This window comes from Streptopelia decaocto (assembly GCF_964273445.1).
Source record: "Streptopelia decaocto genome assembly, chromosome: 4".
NCBI classification, from domain to species: domain Eukaryota; kingdom Metazoa; phylum Chordata; class Aves; order Columbiformes; family Columbidae; genus Streptopelia; species Streptopelia decaocto.
Window position 1 is genome coordinate 66,232,028 of NC_138658.1, and position 21,475 is coordinate 66,253,502.

Consider the following 21,475-nt stretch of genomic DNA (forward strand, 5'->3'; position numbering starts at 1 on the left):
GGATAGTTATTGCTACAAAGTGTTTGTTTCTTAGAATTTCAATGTTGAAGCCTTTAGAAGAGAGCACTTACAGATGTTTGATTTCTTTCAGGTCCTCAGATTTTGGGACGTTATACACAAAGTTGAATCTACAGCCTGGGATTGCCACTGTTATTGACAATTTCTACATTTGTCCCACCAACAAAAAAAAGGTATGTGGCAAAGGGAACAGACGTTTTTTAGTGCAACTGAGATGCTGCGACTTTGTGAAGTGTGTTTTACAGGGTTTCAAAATATAGGGAAGCGGTTTTCACAATGTTGCAGGTCACCTTAGGAGAATTTGTGACACATGGAAGTGAGATATTTGTTGTTGCTGAATAATATAGAAAAGAAGAAATGCCTTGAGGGACTAGGAAGACTTTTGAGGCCATCGACTCCTGGAAATGGAGTTTCCATGGAGCTTTCCTCAGAAATGGAAAATCAACTCCTGCATGTTTTCACATATCCACCTAAATTCTGAAACTAGCAGTCGACTTCTTCATCCTTTATGCACATTTTTCAAGTCCTTTACACATTTCCTTATATAAAGCATAGGGATTGGGTAGGCTGTCATTGAGAATTATTTTTATCTGTGTAAAACCTTAATTAAAAAATAAAAAAAACCCTCTCCTTGAAACTCTTAAAAAGTGTCCCTGCATCATTAATGAACCAAAAAGCTTTTCTTGGAGCACAGGAACATTAACTGGACTTTATAAGCAAGAGCAAAATCGATCCATTGAGTGTATTTACAATGGATGTTATGTTAGAAGCAACAAGAAGACAGATTATGAGGAAAAAAAAAACCAAACACAACAACAAAAACCTCCAAAAAAACCCAACCCCAAAACAATAACAACCCCTCTATGTCTGGAAAATGCCCATGATTTAAATGGCAAGAATGGTGAAACACATTGTGAATAACAGAAGCACAGTAGGTCTTTCATGAAATCAGGATTTTCTCTTGATAAGGGCTTTTAAACTCCATTGTGATACAGAAGCATTGATTTCATGCAGAGGCCACTGATTGGAAGGTCAATGTTGGTTGTGCTTATCTGTCTGTTCTGCTTAATCAGAAATCAGTGTAACGCAGTGAGGCTGGCTGGATGATTAAGTACATATTTTATTTCTCTTGCAATTGTCACTGGAATTTTTGCACCCAAGCTATGCTACGCCTGAGCTCGGTAATATATTTTTAATCTGCTGCAAAGTCACAAATGATTTTTTTTTTTTGTTTCTTGAAGTGGAACTACCACCAAGCACAAAGTTTCTGTAGATTGTGTGTGTCAGAGATAAGATCTACAGGTGATTTCAAGTCCAAAAGAATGAAAAAAAAAATATTTACAAACCTTAGTTTCTGGAATAAAGGCTGAAAGTATGAGATGGGTGAGAGCTCCGTGGAGGATTATTCCCAGCTCTCCCACACGAACACGTGCACAAGCGCAGAGGGGTCAGTAACAATGTGGTTATACCAGTTGCCTGGCAAAAGAAATGGTGGTAAGATCATTACTGAATTTCAAGCCTGAAGGACAAACCAGTGTTAACAAAAATTTCATGTTAACCCTATCTTAGAAAAATCTGCATTCTTCTTAAGACAGCTTGAAGTTCTTAGAGATACAAACCCTGCTTAGTAAACCAATATCATATTGGAATCCATTTGTTACAGAAAGTCCATTTGCGTAGTCATTAAATACACTATATGTTGAATTTTGCTTCTACAAAGATTTTTGTTTACTAATATGAAAACAACAAAAACAGCAGAGCAGACAGGATTTCTATGACCTGTAAATGATGCCAAAGAGAGATATTCATACATTAAAATATACACAGATATACACTTACATGGTACAAGAAAGGTGAAAGCATTGGAGTTAAATTCTGTAGCCAACAACATTAAACTGGTCTCGGAGATGTTGCAGTCACATGTGGCTGGTAAGGACAAAGTCTCCATGTCATAAGAACTTCATCAGTCCTTATGGCAACTTTTCTCGTGCTGGACATTTGATTAGGACACTAAATAAGACTACCAACTGATTTCACAGAAGTTATTTAGAAAGATGGAAGAAAATGTCTCCTTATCCATCCATCTCAGCCTGCTTGAAGTAAGGTAGGGTAAAACATTTAGAGCTCTGACTCCCTTTTCTGAGCTGAGCAAAAGCCTCAGGGTTTCACTGGTTCCAATCATTATGATATGGGTTTTTGTCAACCCATTCACATCTTTTGAATTGTGCTGAAAATGGAGAGTGTGCTGGAATGCTGACCGTGCGTACTAGAACTGAGCATGCACTTCAAATTTAAAGCATAAGTAGTCCCATGCTACCACTTAGAATTTAAAGACTGGGAATAGGCATGAAAGCAGGGATAAAAAATATTGATGGAGATTTTTGAATGCTTTGCATAATAACCATTTGTGTTGGTTTGACTGAAAATGGGTTAATTTTTTTTGTGCAGTTAGAAACCTTTATTTTTCATAGCTATCATCACAGAATCACAGAATGCTAGGGATTGGAAGGGATCTCAAAAGATCCTCTAGTCCAATCCCCCTGCAGGAGCAGGAACACCCAGATGAGGCTACACAAGAATGTGTCCAGGCGAGTTTTGAATGTCTCCAGAGTAGGAGACTCCACAACCACCCTGAGCAGCCTGTTCCAGTGTCTGTCACCCTCACTGTGAAGGAGTTTCTTCTCATATTTAAGTGGAACCTCCTGTGTTCCAGTTTGCACCCATTGCCCCTTGTCCTGTCGTTGGTTGTCACTGAGAAGAGCCTGGCTCCATCCTTGTGACACTCACCCTTTACATATTTATAAACATTAATGAGGTCACCCCTCATTCTTCTCTTCTCCAAGCTAAAGAGACCCAGCTCCCTCAGCCTTTCCTGATAGGGAAGATGCTCCACTCCCTTAATCATCTTTGTGTCTCTGCACTGGACTCTCTCCAGCAGTTCCCTGTCCTTCTGGAACTGAGGGGCCCAGAACTGAACACAATATTCCAGATGTGGTCTCACCAGGGCAGAGTAGAGGGGCAGGAGAACCTCTCTCGACCTACTAACCAACCCCCTTCTAATCCACCCCAGGATGCCATTGACCTTCCTGGCCACAAGGGCACAGTGCTGGCTCATGGTCATCCTGCTGTCCACCAGGAGCCCCAGGTCCCTTTCCCCTACACTGCTCTCTAATAGGTCATTCCCCAACTTATACTAGAACCTGGGGTTGTTCCTACCCAGATGCAAGACTCTACACTTGCCCTTGTTATGTTTCATTAAATTTTTCCCTGCCCAACTCTCCAGCCTGTCCAGGTCTCACTGGATGGCAGCACAGCCTTCTGGCGTGTCAGCCACTCCTCCCAGCTTGGTGTCATCAGCAAACTTGCTGGTAGTACACTCTATTCCGTCATTCAAATCATTGATGAATATATTGAATAATACCGGCTATGCCATCATGCTCATTATTTGGACTTGAGAACAAGCAGGTAACACCCCAGCACAGAGCTAATGTTTTTAATTGCTCTGGTCTGAGAGCCAATGACATTCTGAGCACTCTGCCCACAGGTGTGAGGTACCGAGGAAGGGGGGAAGAGATGTGGCAGAGCTTAACTGACATCCAGATAGATCAATAAGAGTATTCCATCCCATTAGTGTCATGCTTCATATGTAAGGAGAGTTGGGAGTTGGGACCTTCCAGTTGGCTCTTACGCTCTCTCTCTGGGGTGCATCCTGGGGGGAGTTTTTTGGTGCAGGTCATTTAGTTCAGCTTTTGCCATTTTGCAGAGGCCTCTGAACCTTTCTGTCTTTTTCCTCTTTTTTTCGCTGTTGGGGACCAGGTGCTGTTTCCTACGAATGGCTGCTCAGCGTGTTTGTGAGGAATTGTCTTGAGTATCTTTAATTTGTTTTTTATACATATTTACTAGCAGTCTATTAGTATTTTTTTTTTAATTTTGCTCAACTGTGTTTATCTCAATCCAATTTTCTCCCTTCCCTTTTGATTCTCTCCCCTATTGGGGGTGTGGGGGGTGAGTGGGTGGGTAATGTGGTTGTATTGCCAGCTCATGTTAAACCACACCACCATTATTCTATGCATTCATTCCATTTACCCATTGTAGACCTCAACTGTGGAAGAACTGATACTGCAAATTTAATGCGTACTATTTTGACCTCAATGTCATCAGAGCATTAACATCACCTGGTTTTAGCTCTGTAGAATTTAGGTGTCTACTCAAGCTCTCTCCCTCCACAGTAAATGGAGAAACATGGGTTACTCCAGGCAGTTCATCCTGTTAAAGTCATAATTCTTTGTAATTGTGAGAGTAAGACTGAGTGATCTTGTGAAGGTTCCTATAAATGACCTTGTGACAATTGTGGGTCCGATCAGAGTCTCACTGCAGCTTCCTACAAAGACAAAGAGACGGAAGACAGTTTTTGTTTTGGAATACTGTTAGATAAAATATTTGCTAGAAGGCTCTAGTCTACATCTTGGACTGAGATTATTTCTTCAGTTTATCTCTGCCAGTATATCAGCTCCTGGAGTGACTTAGAGTTTCACTCAGTGTGCCTCCACTCTGTAAGCTGCAATTATACCATTCAGACCAATGGACTTATAAGTGAGGTTTATAGAACAAGTGTGAAATTGCACTGGAAATTTAAATCCCTATGAATTGCTCTAGTTTGCATTTTCTTAAGATGGATTGAAAAGTAAAAAGAAGTTTATATATCTTATCTTCCCTATCTCATTGTTTAAGAAGTTAAAATTCCACAGAATTATAATGCTGTACATGAAGAAGTGCATTAGCAGATGTGGAGGATACATATATTCCTTTTCACATAGTGCTCCATGAAAAAGAGATTGTATAAAAAAAGAACAAAATTACAGGGTAAACTACAGGAATGTGGGGGACTTTGAACTAGCAGGTGGAAGGAATTTAAAACCCTGCTAAATCCATGCAAAGAAACGGCACATTCTTTCTTACCCTTCTATGAACATATTGCAACGAGTACTGTTCATGGTTCTAAGAGATTAATCTGGAAGGAGTTGTATCAAGGTCATGTCTACACAATCTTCTGACAATTGAGGTAAATTCACTCAGTCTGGGTCTTTTTCTGGCTGAACGCAGCAGAACTCTGAGGCAGAAATTGCGTTTCTGCAGTTATCACAGGACTGAAGCTGTGAAACCCAGTTTTGAGAGTCACCTGAGAGTCGAGCTTTAGAGGGCTTTGTGTATTGCACTGAATGGGCCTTTCTGATGAAATCATGGGATGGAGGCATGAACTGTGGCTGTACTGTTTGTGAGTCAGAGCTCAGTTGTAGTCAGCCAGCAGCACAAGTAGAAGACATTTGCTCTTACCTGTGAAATATGTACGCTCACCCTAAATGCTGTGAAACAATAGAGTAATAGGGAAGGCAACACTGTAATTAATTCATGCTTCAAAAGGATGCCATTCATATTTGCTTTGCATTTTGGCTGCTTTTAGTGTAGAATAAACCTGCAGCCAAAGACACTGGAACTTATTCTGATGTGGTGTTGGAAAGCTGTGGTGTAATGAAGATAAGCTTTCTGATGCAAACTTCTCCATTTGAAGCACTTTTTCATAGGTCTGTGACATAAAATAACCTTGCTCTATGCAGGCCTTGAAGTGATGTGTGTTGATAAGGGATGTTCCTGCACTTAAAACAATGGAACTTATGTAATTATCTTATTTTCATTAATTACTTTATGCCAATAGAGTCAAATAGTGCAAGCATCCCATAATGTACCATGTGGGGGAAAAAACGTGATCTGTATTGTCTATTTTCAAAAAAAGCATTATAATTGTGTTTTAAAAGTGATGCACATGATTCATGGAGTATGGGACTATGCTTTCCATAGTGTCAATCTCGAGTCAGCTGAACAAAGTAAATTCTTTCTACAGAAGACAAAAGTTTGCCAAATTCAGCTTCACTAAGCTAAATTAGCAACAAAATATTTATTTTTTTTAGGGTATATATGCTGTTGGGTTTAGAAATTAAACATTTGCTGTAATTCTTTTTGTATAATGTTGCTGGGGAGATGAATGAACACACTTTTTTCCCACATTCAGTGCATATTTTATTTTTCATTGGTGCTAATGCAACTGATGCATCCATCCTTCTGTTTATACACTCTGGAAAAGAGGCAGCTAAGGAGCGTATATTCAGGCTTTCCATATTAAGAGAAAATAAATGTTGATTGTACCTACACTGACTTATTAGTTAAATGGGTTGAACATTTCTCAGCTGTCTAAATAACCAATAGTTGCATGTTTTTTCCAGACTAAAAGGCAAGATGACAAATGTGTATTCTTGCTTGACAAACCATGCAGAACACTTAAGATAGTAATAAGGATATAGGCTATCCTGTACTATATTTTAACTCCTGATACTTTAAAATAGTATAAATTACACATGATCGCAAAAGGGTATTTGCCACAGCTATAAAAGCATTTCCCGAGATGCACCTGGGTTGAGCAATGTGTGTAATCACTTACAGGAAAGTGCAGTCCTACAGCATTTTGACATTTGTCTTTCAGTGCAAAACAATTGGTAGTGGAAGTTGTCAGCACGCAGTATGACTACATTTACTTGTAAGGAATAATTCTACTCAAGTATCAATTTCCTTAGAGACCATTCCAGAGCCTCTGCAAACACACAGGGCAGTATTATATTACACTTTTATTAGTAGAACTTGTCAACTATGGAATATTCCTTTAAATAACCCAAGTAGTTACTTCAGGAAGGTTTCACTGTGAAGCTGCAGAATACGAGTCTGTACATTGTGATGCACTATCTCTCTACCATGATGCCTTCTTGCCTTATAAGCAGTGTCACCATTCAGTTTTATTCTAGTGATGTAACCCGAGCACCCAGAGCACTGATGTAACCCGACTGCGTCATTTTGCTTAAGACTTCTGGCCAGGACTGTTCAGTTCATCTTCAGATTTTCTGGATGCTTCCAGAAGTATGCCCAGTAATCAAAAATTTTTACCACCCATGATTCATAGTAAGTGGATTGCTGCGAGACACACTCTTGTGCAGAAATCCCAGATTTTATTCTCACATGCTTGATGAGCAGTTGCCGAGTTGATGGTCAATCTAGGAGTCTATTGAGTGCAAGTGGAACTAAATAGGTTAAAACAGTCAGAGCTTTCCTTGAGCCATTAGGTAGGAATCAGAGGTTCATGCAGCACTACTGAAACCAAGTCATACATGGAGAAGATCAATCTAAGAATCTATCAGAGAAGTGTTTGAGGTAAATACTGGCTAAATGGAGGCTGGGAACTACAGCTTTCCCTGTCAGATTCCTGCTATGTTTGAGAAACCAGTTCTTTTTTTTCACACTTTATACATAAGCAGGGCTGCATCAGTAATATATAATTCATAGGTGATTTTCATATTCTAACTCCTTGTAACACCTCCAATAAGTTAAATATATTAATAGTAGCAGTGTTACCATTCTGTTTAAGTACGCGCTCTCTCCGAAACAGTAGACCAGGAATGAATTTTTCTAGAGAGTGTGATGGAGAAAGGTTTGGCTTCCTTAAACAATTTTGCACACGCACAACATTGCATTTCACCATCCTGGTCTTCTATGTATGAAGCTCAAAAGGACTCCCCAGTTCCTGTTGAGTAAATATATTGTTGTCTCTGAATACTTTTCTGCATGTGTGTCTACCAAAACAATCATGCAGTCTGAAGCTGCCCCTAGAACTTTTTCTTTCAGTTCTGTGCCCTTTGACCTATAAATGGTTTATAGTCCAGCATGTGAAGTTGAGTGTGGTCAAAGGCTGAAACTCATTTTAAAAACAGAAAGAATAAAAACTAACCCACAAAAAATCCCAAAGCTACAAACCTGGCTAACAGTACAAGTGAACAGCAGACTGCCATGACTAATGTGTAGGTTTGCCATAGTATGTAGGATAATTACTTATCAAGGTAGAGGTTGTGTGGGCTAAATGGGTGCACACTTGAACAGACATTCTATGTTATTATTCCATCCTATAATTTATTTGATGGTTAACGTAGAAATCTCAATTGAAGTTTTTGAGGTTGACCTTCCACTGAGATTTTGTAGCCTAATGTGCAACTTTTGCATTCATTTGTGCTCAGCCATACAATTATTCTAAGGAAAAATAGTCCTGTCTTTACTGCATGCTTATTATAGATTCTTTTGTTCTGTTTTTATGAATTTCCTGTCTAAAACTCATTAATCATAAAAGCAGACCAACAACTACCAAAAAGCCATAATGTTAAATTAAGTTTACTGTAGTGAAGCCAAAAATAAAAGGCTAGTTGGTGGGAGTACAACACAAAAAAGATTTATGTGAAAATGGAAAAGACCCATGAGCAAGTGTTAAGAGACCATTGTGCATAGGATTCTGCACTTGAGAGACATCCATTTTCCTCCTGATAATTCTGGGAAGAGAAGGAATCTAAGCATCGTATTTTCAGAAAGGTTTTATTTTGTATTATGATGAGCAAGGGTCAGTGCTTGGAGAAATAAGAATAGTTAATCAAGAGTATATAGTAGAAAGCAGGTGTGAAGCTGCACTCAGTGCCTGTGGCAACATGTGCTGCTGAGCAGGTGCCTGGTCAGAGAGGAGCTGCAAGGGGAAAGGCACGATGTTCCACACCAGAGGGGTTTTAAGATCTGGGATTTTGATTTGGTGTGTCTGAAAATAAGGGCTATTTTGCAAAATTTAGACCAGGCTGTTGTTTCAAAGCTCTTCATTTTAAAATGTAGATTCTTAGGCTCAAATGAGCAATACGCTAGAGAAAAATCTAGGGGGTGATGTTAAAAGTACTGTGTGGGACACTTGGCAAGTTGTGTGTTTCCCTTGCCCTGAAGGTACTTCTTGATTTCTCCTCTGCTTGAGATACCTAGGCGGAAAACCAAAATCAGCTAATGTTTCTTTGGTACATATCTAAACCTGAATGAGATGTAGGTTTTTCTCCAGCATGGCAGAGGCTTTGTTGTGTCCTAGCCAGAGCTAAAACTGCCTTCTAATCAATTGCTATGAGGATCATGTACATCTTTTTTAAGGCTATACATTCGCGTGAGAATGTCATCTTGGAAGATTTTCTGATGCAGTATGGAGCTTGCAGAATTAAATATAACAAGGGGGCAAATGATAATATATGGGATAGTGTCTAAAGGAGAGGATGTCCATAGGAAGAGTGAATAGGGAGTTACCCCTTCAGGGTTGTGTGAAATCTTTGACAGGCAAAACCAGAAAGGAGGAGGTGGTTATATTAGCAATGTTGAATCTGCAAAAGGAAAGAGGAGAGACGAGAGAGAAGCTAACTGTAAAGAGGAAATGGTAAAAGATTAGTAGCAAGCATCCTACAGTAAGTGTTTAATTGGTTGCTCTGTCCTAGAATGATATGGGTACAGTTAAGTCTATAGAACAGACTCAGGTTTCTGCTAATACAGGCAGACACGAGATGAAGGTTTATGTGATTAGGTTAGATTATTTGTATCTATTGCAATTATCCTGTGTTCAGATTACTTTCATCTAATTATTTACTGGGTGTCACATCATGCATAGAGGCTTGTATCAGGGTTCCCTTGTTACAGAAGGGAGGAAATTGGAAACTTTTTCATCCTAACTCATGGACTAACTGCAGCAAAAACTAACCATAAGGTCAATGTCAAGGAGGTTGTATGAAAACTTCTAAACAGTATTTGAAGAAAGATGAGTAATACCATTCAGAAGGCCTGCAAGGACAACGTACAGTAGGCATATTCCCCAGACAGACCAAAAATAATGGTGTAGTGTGTTGGAAACATATTCATCATGCTTGCTGATGGATCTTCTACATCTCCTGGAGACCTGTGTGTTTCCTCCTCATTTCCCCAATGATGGAATGGCAGCACAAGTCCCAGCTTCCATGCTTCATGCTCTGGTAGCCTTTTCCAATCTACTGATGTGTCAAATTCTGCTTCTCTTCAGTGCAGCTGTTTGACTTCCCTCCACTCGTGCTGACTACACAGGCTCCTGTGGCTCCGTCAGGAGCGGGGATGCAGTGGGATTTTTTCCCCCAGGATTGCTGTGGAAGCACAGTGTTAGTGAGCAGGGCTTCATTTGCTGCTATGGCCGTTTTGTCCCACAGAGAACCCCTACGGCTGCTGCCCCCCTTCACTGCTGGGGGGAAACCGCTGCTCCGGTGCAGCTGCTGCAGCCCTGCTGTCGCAGCACAAGTATTTGTACAGGACTCCTAAACCACTGTGAAAGCTAAATATTCCAGTGATTTGGTTTATTCCACCCTCTAAAACAATGCTTTGTGGCATTTATTAGATGGGATGAATCAAAACCGTTTGCTTACCTGTTTCTAATTCTGAAATGAGCTCTGATTCCCAGTAGCCCCATCACTTGGCAGCAGCAATCTTCTACTGAAAAGGCAGGACCTGTGTGATAAATATGTTTTAATCATGTCTTTCTCATGCAGCCTGAGCCCATTTATTTGAATATAGTTATACAAAAATAATGCAAACATAAACCAGGATTTTATTTTTATTTTTTTTTTTTTTCCATTTCACACAGTGTGTTTCTGTCAGGCAGAGAAAGATTCTTACTCCTGGAAATGGAAATCTCTTGTGTATAACAAAGCCAGTTCTGCTGCCTTCTTGACAGTGGCCTCTTTGAGGCTCATGCTAGAGACAGGTTTTTTCCATCTGTGGGAGCAATGCACTAGGTACTGTCACCCCTTCATGCCACAAGATTGCTGCCAGATGAACGGTGGATTCTTCATAATTCCTGATTTGGTTTTGAGTTGGGATCTTCTGCAGACTGTTTTTTTTTGAGTCTAACCAGTATTTTTCTCTCCCCATATTTTTCATAATGATTTTTTAAAAACTTTTCATCACCTCTTTCTATTCTTCCTTCTCTTAATCTCTTTCCAATGCCTTCTTGTTTTCCTACTTTTCTCTCTTCCGTTGCTAAGCATTACTCCATTTTACACCTCACAAGTAGTTTCTGGACCGAATTAAACATTTTTCTTTCACAGTTACTAAAGAAAAATATTATTTAGGAAAACTGTAGCTAATGGCCTGTGTCTATATTCAAAATCATAATTTTGTTGGGATAATAATAAAACTGCTGACACATCCTTAACTGTAATTCATAAAATGAATATCTTCAACAGCAGTAGTAGGATGATGCGATCAGGGAGCTGTTGGCCGGGAGACCTGACTTTGGTTTCTATGACCTTGAGCAGGGCTGAGCCTCCCAGAAGCCTGACTTCCCATTGCCTTGCACCTTGTAATATCATTTGCCTTGTGCAAAGACACTGTGACGTGACATGATTTGACAGGCTACCTTGAGGCTAGATTATCAGGTTTTGCAAAAAGTACAGAATTAGTCTGGTTTAGTTTCCTAATTTATAAACTTAAGACAATAATACTGAAGTCTGCAAAGCACCTGTCATCTCTCAATAAATGCTGAATATTCTTATCATCTCATTTTGAGAAGAATGCTTATTTGTAAGGTGATTTTTCTGCCACATCCCTGCACTACTGAGCACCATTCAAGATTTGTAGCATGCTGAAAGTAATTGGTATAAATAGATGCCTATGTTTTTCAAGATTGTTTAGCATTTATCAGGCATGGCTGGTTCAGGACATAGGTAATAATTTTAATATGATGGTAGTACGTCTATTATCACTTAAATAGGGAAATTAAGCTAGTTGCCCCAAATGGAACAGGATTAATTTCTGCTGCAGTTGCTGGATCTACAGTTTGCAGGTTTACAATCATATCCTCAATCCTCCAAACAATATTACCAGTCTGGACATTGGAATAGCATTCAGATTTGAATTTTAAATGCTCTCGTTCTCTTCTAGAAGACATCAAGTCTATGCAAGCAGGTCTGCTGGAAAGGTCTGCCAAGGGAAGTGCCTCAGGTAGCACTGAGGAATTGTGGAGTGTTTATCTTGCAAAGGTTGGTGCCAAAATTGGTCGACTGCTAGTTGCATAAAAAGCTGTGCTTTCAGCGTAACTATGACTACAGGAATCGGACTGGGATCGCTGGGAATAAGCAAACATCTCCTGTCAATTTAAGACATTAAATGCACTGGAGTAGTTATTCTTTAGTGCTAATATATGTCCTGCTTGCTTCATTCAGCCATACCCATGAAGTAATTTTTTTCCATATTGCGTCACTTTGTAGGGTTTTCCATGTTTAATTGCTTTTACAGTGTGTGATGCAGCACAGACATAAATTAGTGTGGGTTTGGCTAAAGGCTGAGGTGTGTCTGGGAGAATAATAGTGTCTCGCACTTGGTTCTCTCTGTGGGGTCCAGCAAAGCTGAAGGTTCTTTACTTCCTGCAGCTGAAGGGTTGAGAAATGCTTTTCTGCTCTGCAAGGTGCTCTAACATGAAGGCAGGAGATCTGAACACCCATTTTTTACATCTTTGCTACATAGAACTCAGGGATACAGGGTTTTGCTGTGCTTTGGGATGGCGAAGCTCAAAGGCTCCTCTGAAACTCTCCCATGCTGTACATTATTGCAAGGTCCAACTGTAACTTTTCACTTGACTTAGGCAGACAAAGTCTATAAAACTGTCCTTTCTGGGATAAAATGCTGTTCAGGAGGTAGTAATGTTCCACTCTAATATTGCTTGGTATATTGTAAGACCGTATTAAAACCACTTGTGAGTCGTACTCTGCCATAAGATCTCAAAATTTTATATGCGTGTAGATGATTTGGTGTCTCCTGTTAATAGCTTTGGGAATTCTGAAAAGGTTATAGGATTTCCCTTTAAAAGATGTGGAAAAAGAAAGATATAAATGACTTGCGTGGGAAAGAAATGAGAGAAATTTAGTAATATGCCGTGTGTCTAAGGCCAACCTCTTACTTTCCAGCACAAAATCACCCATTTGCTTCTCGACAAAATAACAGATTAATTAAATCCAATGCATTTTTACCAGTTCAGTGGAGAGTATAGGCATGTGGAAGATCTACTGATGCTGTAAATATTATGAGCAGTCATGTATGAAAAGCTTATTTTTGAAAAAAATCAGAATGGTTAATATTTCCAGAATGAAGGGCTGAACTACGGGAAATATTTTCAATCGTAAGATCATAATTAGCTTTAAGCAAGGACCGAGTAGATTTTCATACTTTTTTGTGCTATCATTTTGGAAGACTGAATAGATAAATACACAGAATTTGAAGATGCGAATTCTGAGCCGAATTTCCTAGTAACTTTATAGAAAGCTAATCTGTGATGATAGTGAAAAAGGTTTTAAAGCTTTTGTAAAATGTTAGAGGCAATTTGAACTGCATCTTTAAAAGTTATACTCTGGAATGAAGAAGGAAGCTAAATTACATCTAGGAGCTTAATTTTAGATGCTCTGTTGGAACACATTGCCTCAGTGTTTCTGAACTATTCATAGAATTCACTTTTTATTAACACTTATCTGCTATAAACCACTTACCCTGTAAAACATGCTGTGTTAGGATAAGGTCAGACATGCTTATCAGTACTCTGAAATTTTCTGAACAAACTGTATCCCAAATAACAAATGAAAAGAAAAAACTTGGAAAACAGTTGATGGAGCCAAGAAAAGCAAAAATAAAAATAGATGAGATTGTGACTCTCTTAAATGTAGTGTATGTCAAGGTTTACTTACAAAAATAATAAATACTCCAAATTAAAATTACTATTTGAATTGGGAAACCTGTCAAAATTAAAATGTGTATTGGAAAACACTGTCTTTGCTACTTCAGCATTTTCTGACCAAAATTTATTTTTTCTGAAAGTGCCTTGGCATTTTAATAGCCAGTAAAGTACCAGAATCGTATATATAGTTTTTTCTCCGTGGGATTCTTTGATTCATTAATAAGGGGATAATCCCTTCCCGTTTTTTTTTAACTAAGATTGTAAGAGGCAAATTCATTAGGCTGATGCTCACAGTCAGCAAGTGACATGGCTATGTTTTTCTTTTTCCCTGTGTTCAGTGGTCCTAATTTTGGTAATTGCAAGTTATTTTTCTGAACAGTTTGATAGAAGGCTGGGTTTTGTTTGAGGTGGTTTTTTTTACCCTCTCTCTTGTCTACTCTCTTTGATTGGAACAACAACTGCAGCTGGTCGGTGGATGAGGTTGGACGCTTTGCTGTTCCTTAATACAGTTGTATCACCTGCCACTCCATTTAAGCCTTGTTCACAAATGTAAACTAAATATCACCCAGTTAAAATCCAGAGAGAGGCTAAATCTCTAAATGTTCATGCTAGCAAATAAGTTTATTTAAAAATCACCAAGTCATGCAGCGGCAGAACCCAGAAGTCCACCTTTCTGCCTTCTTTGCAGGTCAATTTATGAGCCTCTGTTAACAAAATTATCCCCAGAGAATGCTGCAGTTGTGAACTGTGGTAAGGGCTACAGGCTTTTACCAGGAATCTCAAAAAAAGGTCTCTTCTCGAGGCTGTAGGCATTTTTAGTAGATCTTAGAAAGGTGAAGAATAACACATAAATTCACAATAAATTTTCAGTTCACTTTTTAATCCAGCAAATATACATTGATGGCTGCACAGTAAGATGTTATTGTGATTTTTTCCCTGCAGAGTTTGAGTTTCCAGCTTATTTTGACTTCTTAAAGAAGTACAGAATCAGGAGGAAACCTCCAGTTTGGGCCTGCCCAGCTCTGTTGTAGTATATTATATGGTAATCAGGGGATACTCCAGTTTGATGATCTAGGGCTGTTCTGTAACAGTGTACAGTGCTGCAGTCTGGGGTTTCATGTGTTTTGAGTATTGATTTTCCAGATAGGGAGAACTGCAATAATGACCTGGGGAGGTCTGGCATCACTGTGACCTGATTTACTCTTATTCCGTGTGGCTCTAGGCAAAGCAGTCAGTTCCTGGGAGCAGTGGGCTGCTGGAAAAACCATGTGTAGCTCCCCACTTTGCTTGTGTGAAAGTCCTGAAAAAGTGTTTCCCTGGTAGTAACTGACCCTCCCTCCAGCCTTCCTTTCCAGCTTATTTCCATTCCAATTCTCTTTTACTCCTCCCACCCTTCCAGTTGCAGATGTGTCTGGAGGGGGCACTTCTCAGCACGCTCACCCCAGGGGCAGCAGCGTTCGGCTCAGCCTGTGTTGCTGAGCAGCCTGGCACAGGCACTGCTGGTGGCTGCAGCATCAGAAGCTGAGGGAGTTGCATGGCAGCTGGAAAATTGCAAAACAGATGCATTTTTGGTCAAGAATCACTTCAAAATGCTGCTCTGCTTTCATAACATATTGTTTCTTTTCCTTTGCACAAAGGAATACGCTGGCATTATGTTGTTTATATCTCTACGTAAATTCACTTCTTCCCTTTCTAAGCTCTACTGTATGAATCCCATTCCCACTGGGGTACCATGGTGATGGGTGGCTTCCAAATACCAAAGACAAAAAGTGTGGTAATGGTTGCTGTGGTGTTCTTAATCCGCTCTTGATCCTCTTTAAATGAGAGTAGTTCTATGTGAAGAACCTTCAATCCAGCAAATGCATGACAATTCGGCGAGCAGTGATGCCTCTTGGGGTTGAGTTGGAGACCACTGTCAGTACTTAAAGGTTTCTAAAGCTGTGTCACCAGACGTCTTTGTAATCTTTGATACCCTTACTTGATCTAAAAGACTCTGTAAATAGGATTCTCTCATGTGAATGAGGTTACTTACCGACTGTACCAGAATACACTGTATTGTCAATATTTGTTCATCACATGGTGGGTATGCAATATTTATAGTCTTTCTGTAAGGATTACTGTTGGGAATAGCGGAGTCACAACCAATTGCCTCAGCTGCTGCTTCCAACAGCCAGCTCAGTTGCTGTACCTTGGTTGGAATAATCTAGCCCTGCCTTAGAAGTATATTACCCAATAAACACAATGCAGTTGATGGCTATTTGAAGAGACCTCATTCATTTCAAAAGTCTCATGAGATAATATAAGTTATTTGTGTGGCTGAATTGCTGAACGATATAGAAGAGTTTGTTATCTGAGGTAACAGGACAGCATATGTTTCGCTGCAGTATGGCTGACAGCCTACAGCCTTGAAAAATATGTTCCTGTCTTCAGGGGAGCATAGACATCAACTTTGTGCATGTCAAGAGGTGTTAAAACAACATCTGATGAGTCAAGTTGCAATCAAATGAGCCTTACTAGGGAAGAGCAAGCAACATATTCAAAATTTTGGCAACTTTCATTCTACCTTTGCCTTTTTTAATCAGAAAACATTTGCTGTGATTTCTCCCAAGTTTTCTTGAGCTTTAAAATAAAGATGCCCTGAGCCATTCTCTCTCTCACCCAACCATCTTGAAATTTTAACCTTAGAAGTGAAAATAAAACAAAAAGTTACAATACAGTTTGTATTTTAGTTTCTATTCTGTCACCTGTTAAAAATTACTGAGTTTGTCACCAAAGATTTACTGAGTTAGTCACAAGAGAGGAGACCTGTGGAACCTGTGGAAATAAGTTGTCAATTTTTATTTGTATTACTTTGAAGAACGCTTTCACTGCAGAACAAATATCCTGAAGGGTCAATTCTGCAGTTGTATGTAGTCCTAAGCATGCCGTGTTTCTGTTCAGATATGCCATGCCACCTGTCCTCATGATTGTAAGAAGCCTATTACCTGTAACTGTTTGGGCAGTTTAGAGTTTGCATTTTTTGGTAGAAGTTATCGGTGATGACCGCATTTTTGGCACCCTCTCGCTGGCAAAGGGATGGTAACCATTAGAGACTTTTTATGCTCAGCAGCTTGCAAGCACTGTGGAAATAGTCAATCCTTGTACAAGATAAAGATGAAAAGTGTATTAGATGATTTTCAAAGACTGTATGTTTTCTAGAAGGTTGAGCAAATTCATCGCCAGCTCGAGGCAAGGATGAGGGACTTCATTTGCTGTGCATGGAAACAGCCTGGTCAAAAGAGGCAACAGTCAAGTACGCAGAGGGTTACATGCTTTGGTTGGGTCTGTAATTCCATCATGCTGTCTGAGTGAAAGGTGTGTGGTGAAGGAGTTTCACAGCAGAGCCTGAACTGCCACTTCTGTGGAGAAAAGATGTTCTGTCCAGGTTCGTCTGGGTGAGGCTGGAAGCAGAGGTTGGTTCTGCAACACTTAGCTGTGGCTGTTTCACTGGAAGAGCCTCAGCTGGGACTATGACACAGTCATTACCCAAGAAATCTGTAACCATGTTGATATCAAAAGCTCAGACTGTTCCTGTCTTCTGTTGTAATTAGCACCTTAATTGCAGGAACGCGTCCACCTGATGCTATTGTGAACCAACCAGCTCTTATCATGGTGTCATGCAGGACTCTTGCGCATCTGTTTAGAGGCAATTGCAGCATCAGGTGAAAAGGTAGATAACTTAGAGACCTGATCCTGTTACTTTTTTCCTGATCTCAATCAAACCTGCTGTGCTTAGTTTCCTACCTTATCCTTTGCATTAATTTTTCAGGATTAGTGCTTGCTGAACAGGGTGTAAGCAAATGGGAGGAGATGCCTTAGATGTGAGGCTTCTCATTTCTGATGATTTTTCACCTCAGAATTCCTTTTTCCTCACAGAAGTCATGTTTATAATGGCAATTAAGAAGGTTTTAAGGAAACCCTTTCATCTTTTGTCTTCTTGCCATGTTGATGAATTATCAACCAAAAGTGGAAAGACTGACCTTTTCTTCATTCAGAAAAAATACGGAAAATTAAGTCAGTCAATATAGATTATTTCTATATATGTTGGCTAAAACTGCTTAGTTATGCCATAGCTATTATGTCATGGGCAAATTGTTACATTAGGATGGCTAATAATTGCCTCAATCAATAATAGCCTGTTTTGTTAGCACACTGTTGCATGTTTCTTGCCTTTTTCAAGGTAAACGAGTGTTTGCGTTCTGTTTACATCTTTATATCAATACTTGGTCACCTTCTCAGTGCCAGTGTTTTGACAGTTCCATGAGTTACAGAAATTAGTAGATAACACAGCACAGACAAATCTTTTAAATATTTTTAGGGTTTTTTTTTTATTATTTGTTAACTTTTCCGTGGCTGCGAACAACATGAAGAGGTTCACAGGCAGCATGTTGTTCACAGCGCTGCCTTGCGAGCTGATGTAGATAGGTACTGTAAAATTAAAAAAAAGTAAATTAGGTGGATTTACTCTTCAGTGAAGTGACATTTATCAAGACATTGTACAAAACTTCTGCTGTGTTTACTTGTGTCACTTCATTCACATGTCATCACCCTTCTTGGAGCCTAAACCTTCTGTCGGCCACTGGAACTTGCGTGTTGAAAATAGTTTCTTAATTGTTCTATGCACTATGAGTATCTTTATTTGTCAGATTATGTCCTTATGACACAGAATATAGCTAGAGATGTATGATATGCAATATGAACATAATAAGAAGTGTCACTAGAGCTCATCCTTGATTAAGAATTTATTTTACTCTCCTCTTAACAAAGATTGACTGGATCACAGGCCATTTCATTTAGGAGGCTGTATGTGAGAGCTTTGTTGATTTTTAATTTTCTTCCATTGATTTTCAGCATCCAGAGAGCACTTGTTCTCTAATGGCTCTCTGCGTTGGTGTTTGCTTGCAAATTGAAGTAAAAGATAAATGGCTTTCAGGGTAATACCTCTCCAAGGGCTTCCACTTGAGGGCTGGTGGCTGTTAACAGAGCTGCAGTGTGTTTAGAAAGTTCTGTGCTCGAACAAAAGCATTCCTGAGCCTCTAAGTGCGGTAGAATTGTTTTAGCCCTGATGTGACAACAATCTCTAGCTGATTTATAAATCTTTAAAAGGAATAGCACAATTTGTCCACATTTTTCTATGAAAGTGAAATGCTCTGCACTTTTCTTAATAGGGATTCAAATGTTTTCCTTCCACATGTTTTTCTTCAGCAAACAATTGATCTTTCAGTGAAAGAAGGGGAGAATTGCTGCTGGTATTTGCTTAGTTATGAACAAGTATTTTTACTGAAATGCAGTAATCTTTTGCTTGTGCTAAGCTTGAAAGTTTTGGCCCGTGTGTTGGAAAACAATATTTTGAAATGGCTATAAATTTAATTTTCAAAATCTTTGCTTGCTTGGGAATATTTAAGCTCATCTATAGTGAAAACTTGCTTTATATATGGATATTCCAACCATTCTTTTACACTGTTTCTGTGATACCTCATTGCATTGTGTAACGATATTCTGTCTTATAATCACCAGTAATCAAAGGGTCTGGCTTAGCACCCCTTACCCACTGCCTTCTAAGAGCAGGCTTCGCTATTTAGAAAAGACATATCCTTATTCTAGATTTGAGTTAGCAAGCCCTGGAAAAAGGAGTGTGTGGCTCTTGTAGGTCCAGGGGAATGATCCCATGGACCTCATGTCCCACAGGTGGTTGGCACTATCTCTTCTCATCAGCTCCTCTGGAAATAATTCCTCTTCATTGGCTCAGAAAGTTGTATTTGTGTGTCAGATAGCTTTATACAGCACATATACACAGACTGCAGTATATATTTTTGTACATTTCAATTGCAAAATTGGGCTAATACAAATTTTTAAGAGAGTTCAGTTATTAAACATGTACTACTTATATAGAATCCATGTATGTCATGTCTTAATTAGGTTTTCAGCTTTTCAAGAGTGTCCTGTAAAATCAGTAAGAACTTGGCTTAAGGAACCTCCGATCCATTTTTGTTACTCTCTGCTTCTCATGCCACTTACATTGAGTTTAATTCAAGTAGCTTCAGCAAAGGTCTGAAGTAAGATATGCATTCATGTCTAAATCAGTACTGAAACAGCTTAAAAATCTATTCCATTAGCATGTAGGTCTGAGAAGTTAAAGACTCAGTCTGAAATGAAAAGGAGCTGCAAATCCTGCCTTCCTTTCTCTGTTCGACTCCTATATAATTTTATATCTGCAAGGTGAGTATTAAGGACAGTCTCCTTCAGTGTCCAACAACAGTCTGAGTTTCATCAAAACTGAAGAATGGAGACCTGAATTTCAGGTTGGTTTCTGTATTCTGCTTTGGTAGAAATTTAAACTGTTCATGTTTGGCGTTAAGCATGTGGATGATGCCGTTGACTTAAGTTCAGTGCATAAGGTTAAGCATTTGCCCAATTGCGTTTGGGAACTGGGGAATAAAATGGAATACACAGAAATTATTCTTTACTGGGGAGTAGGACAGGAACCTCTCCATATCTTAATTTATAAATGAGAAAAGTAGCTATTTTCCAAGCAAAGAAAGTCACCATTTTATAGCAAAATGCAGTTTAACTGAAGCCTCCCCTTAACTCGTTTTGTGAAGTCCTAAATTGCTGATGGCTACTTGTGCCACAGAGCACACAAAAATCTTTTGCTGGAGACTTTGTTTTGAGCTTGTGAGTCTTTTTCTTCTCAGTAGTTTGGCTTATTACATCAGATGTGCTTTTGTTTTGTTTCTTCAGCGCAGCTTTCAGGGTGACCTCTGCTGAGATAAAAGGACTAAAACCACTGTAGATTTTCCTGAAGCAACATCTTCAGCTGTGATGGGCAAGTCATTGCTCTAAAAGCAACTGCACACTCCAGAAAAGAACCCAAAGCAGACCAGAGCAGATGTGGCTTTTTCTCTGTCCATCCTGTAATGCTTGTGAAGCAGGGCAGTGTTTAATCTTCAAATATTATAGTATATGTAACGCCCATAGAAATGACTGAGAAAAAGTGTTGTCTAATTTTTTCTTTAGCAATTTAAGGAGTGTTGTATTGTGGTTGCATTCCTGGTTGGCTGTTCAGTGGGGGCTCTTCTGGAAGAGCTTGAATTTTGGGCTATTTCTTCATCACTGTGTGGCTCAGTGTTGTTTAAACTTAGGCAAGCCTAATGTGAAGTGATTTAAAATGCTGCCAGTAGTAAGGGCTGGCTTTAAGCTACTGTTAGGAGAAGCACTACTGAAACAGGGAAGATGACTGGATTTGGACCATGCACAGGTACCACAGCTACTCTGTAATGAAAGGACATGTATATGCTGGGGATGCATCCCAGGGCCTCATTTCCCCATTGATAAGTTTAAATATAGTTTTAGGCCAACACAGAGCCCCAGAAAAGGATCTGTCTTCTCTCTCTCCCCGCAAAAAAAAAAAAAGGGGGAGTCAGCAGGTTGGGCTTGAAGAAGCTCTTCTCACAAAGAGAAAGATATATCCCCCAAATGACTGAAGGGCAAAGCTGCAGATCCAAGAGACAATAAATGGGGCAAATCCTAGCGTTTCTTCTGTTTGGCTTTAAAATAAAGCCTGATGCAGCAGCCTTCCTGCAAGAGAGGTGGCAGTGCCTGTGCCTGGAATGGTGCTGATGAGGCTGCTCTGCTTGTGCTGTAGAGGGATCCAGCAGATCTTGGTGAGAGGGTCAGTTGGTGTGTGTTTAGCTTTGTGTAGCTGTGAGTGCCTAAATTGAAAGTCAGGCAGTAGAGAAATGAAACCTCCATCTCTTGTGGAAGTGGCAAATAATAGACGGTAATGTGAAG

At 39.5% G+C, this 21,475-nt stretch overlaps 1 protein-coding gene across 4 annotated transcripts in view; it reads left to right on the forward strand.

The window, feature by feature from the left end:
- SORCS2 (sortilin related VPS10 domain containing receptor 2) overlaps positions 1 to 21,475 on the forward strand; it is a 562,584-nt gene that overhangs the window by 318,110 nt on the left and 222,999 nt on the right. For all 4 annotated transcript variants that reach the window (XM_082051270.1, XM_082051271.1, XM_082051272.1 and 1 more), the window contains exon 3: positions 92 to 191. In XM_082051270.1, the coding sequence (XP_081907396.1) occupies positions 92 to 191 (100 nt within the window). The remainder of the gene's footprint in view (positions 1 to 91; positions 192 to 21,475) is intronic.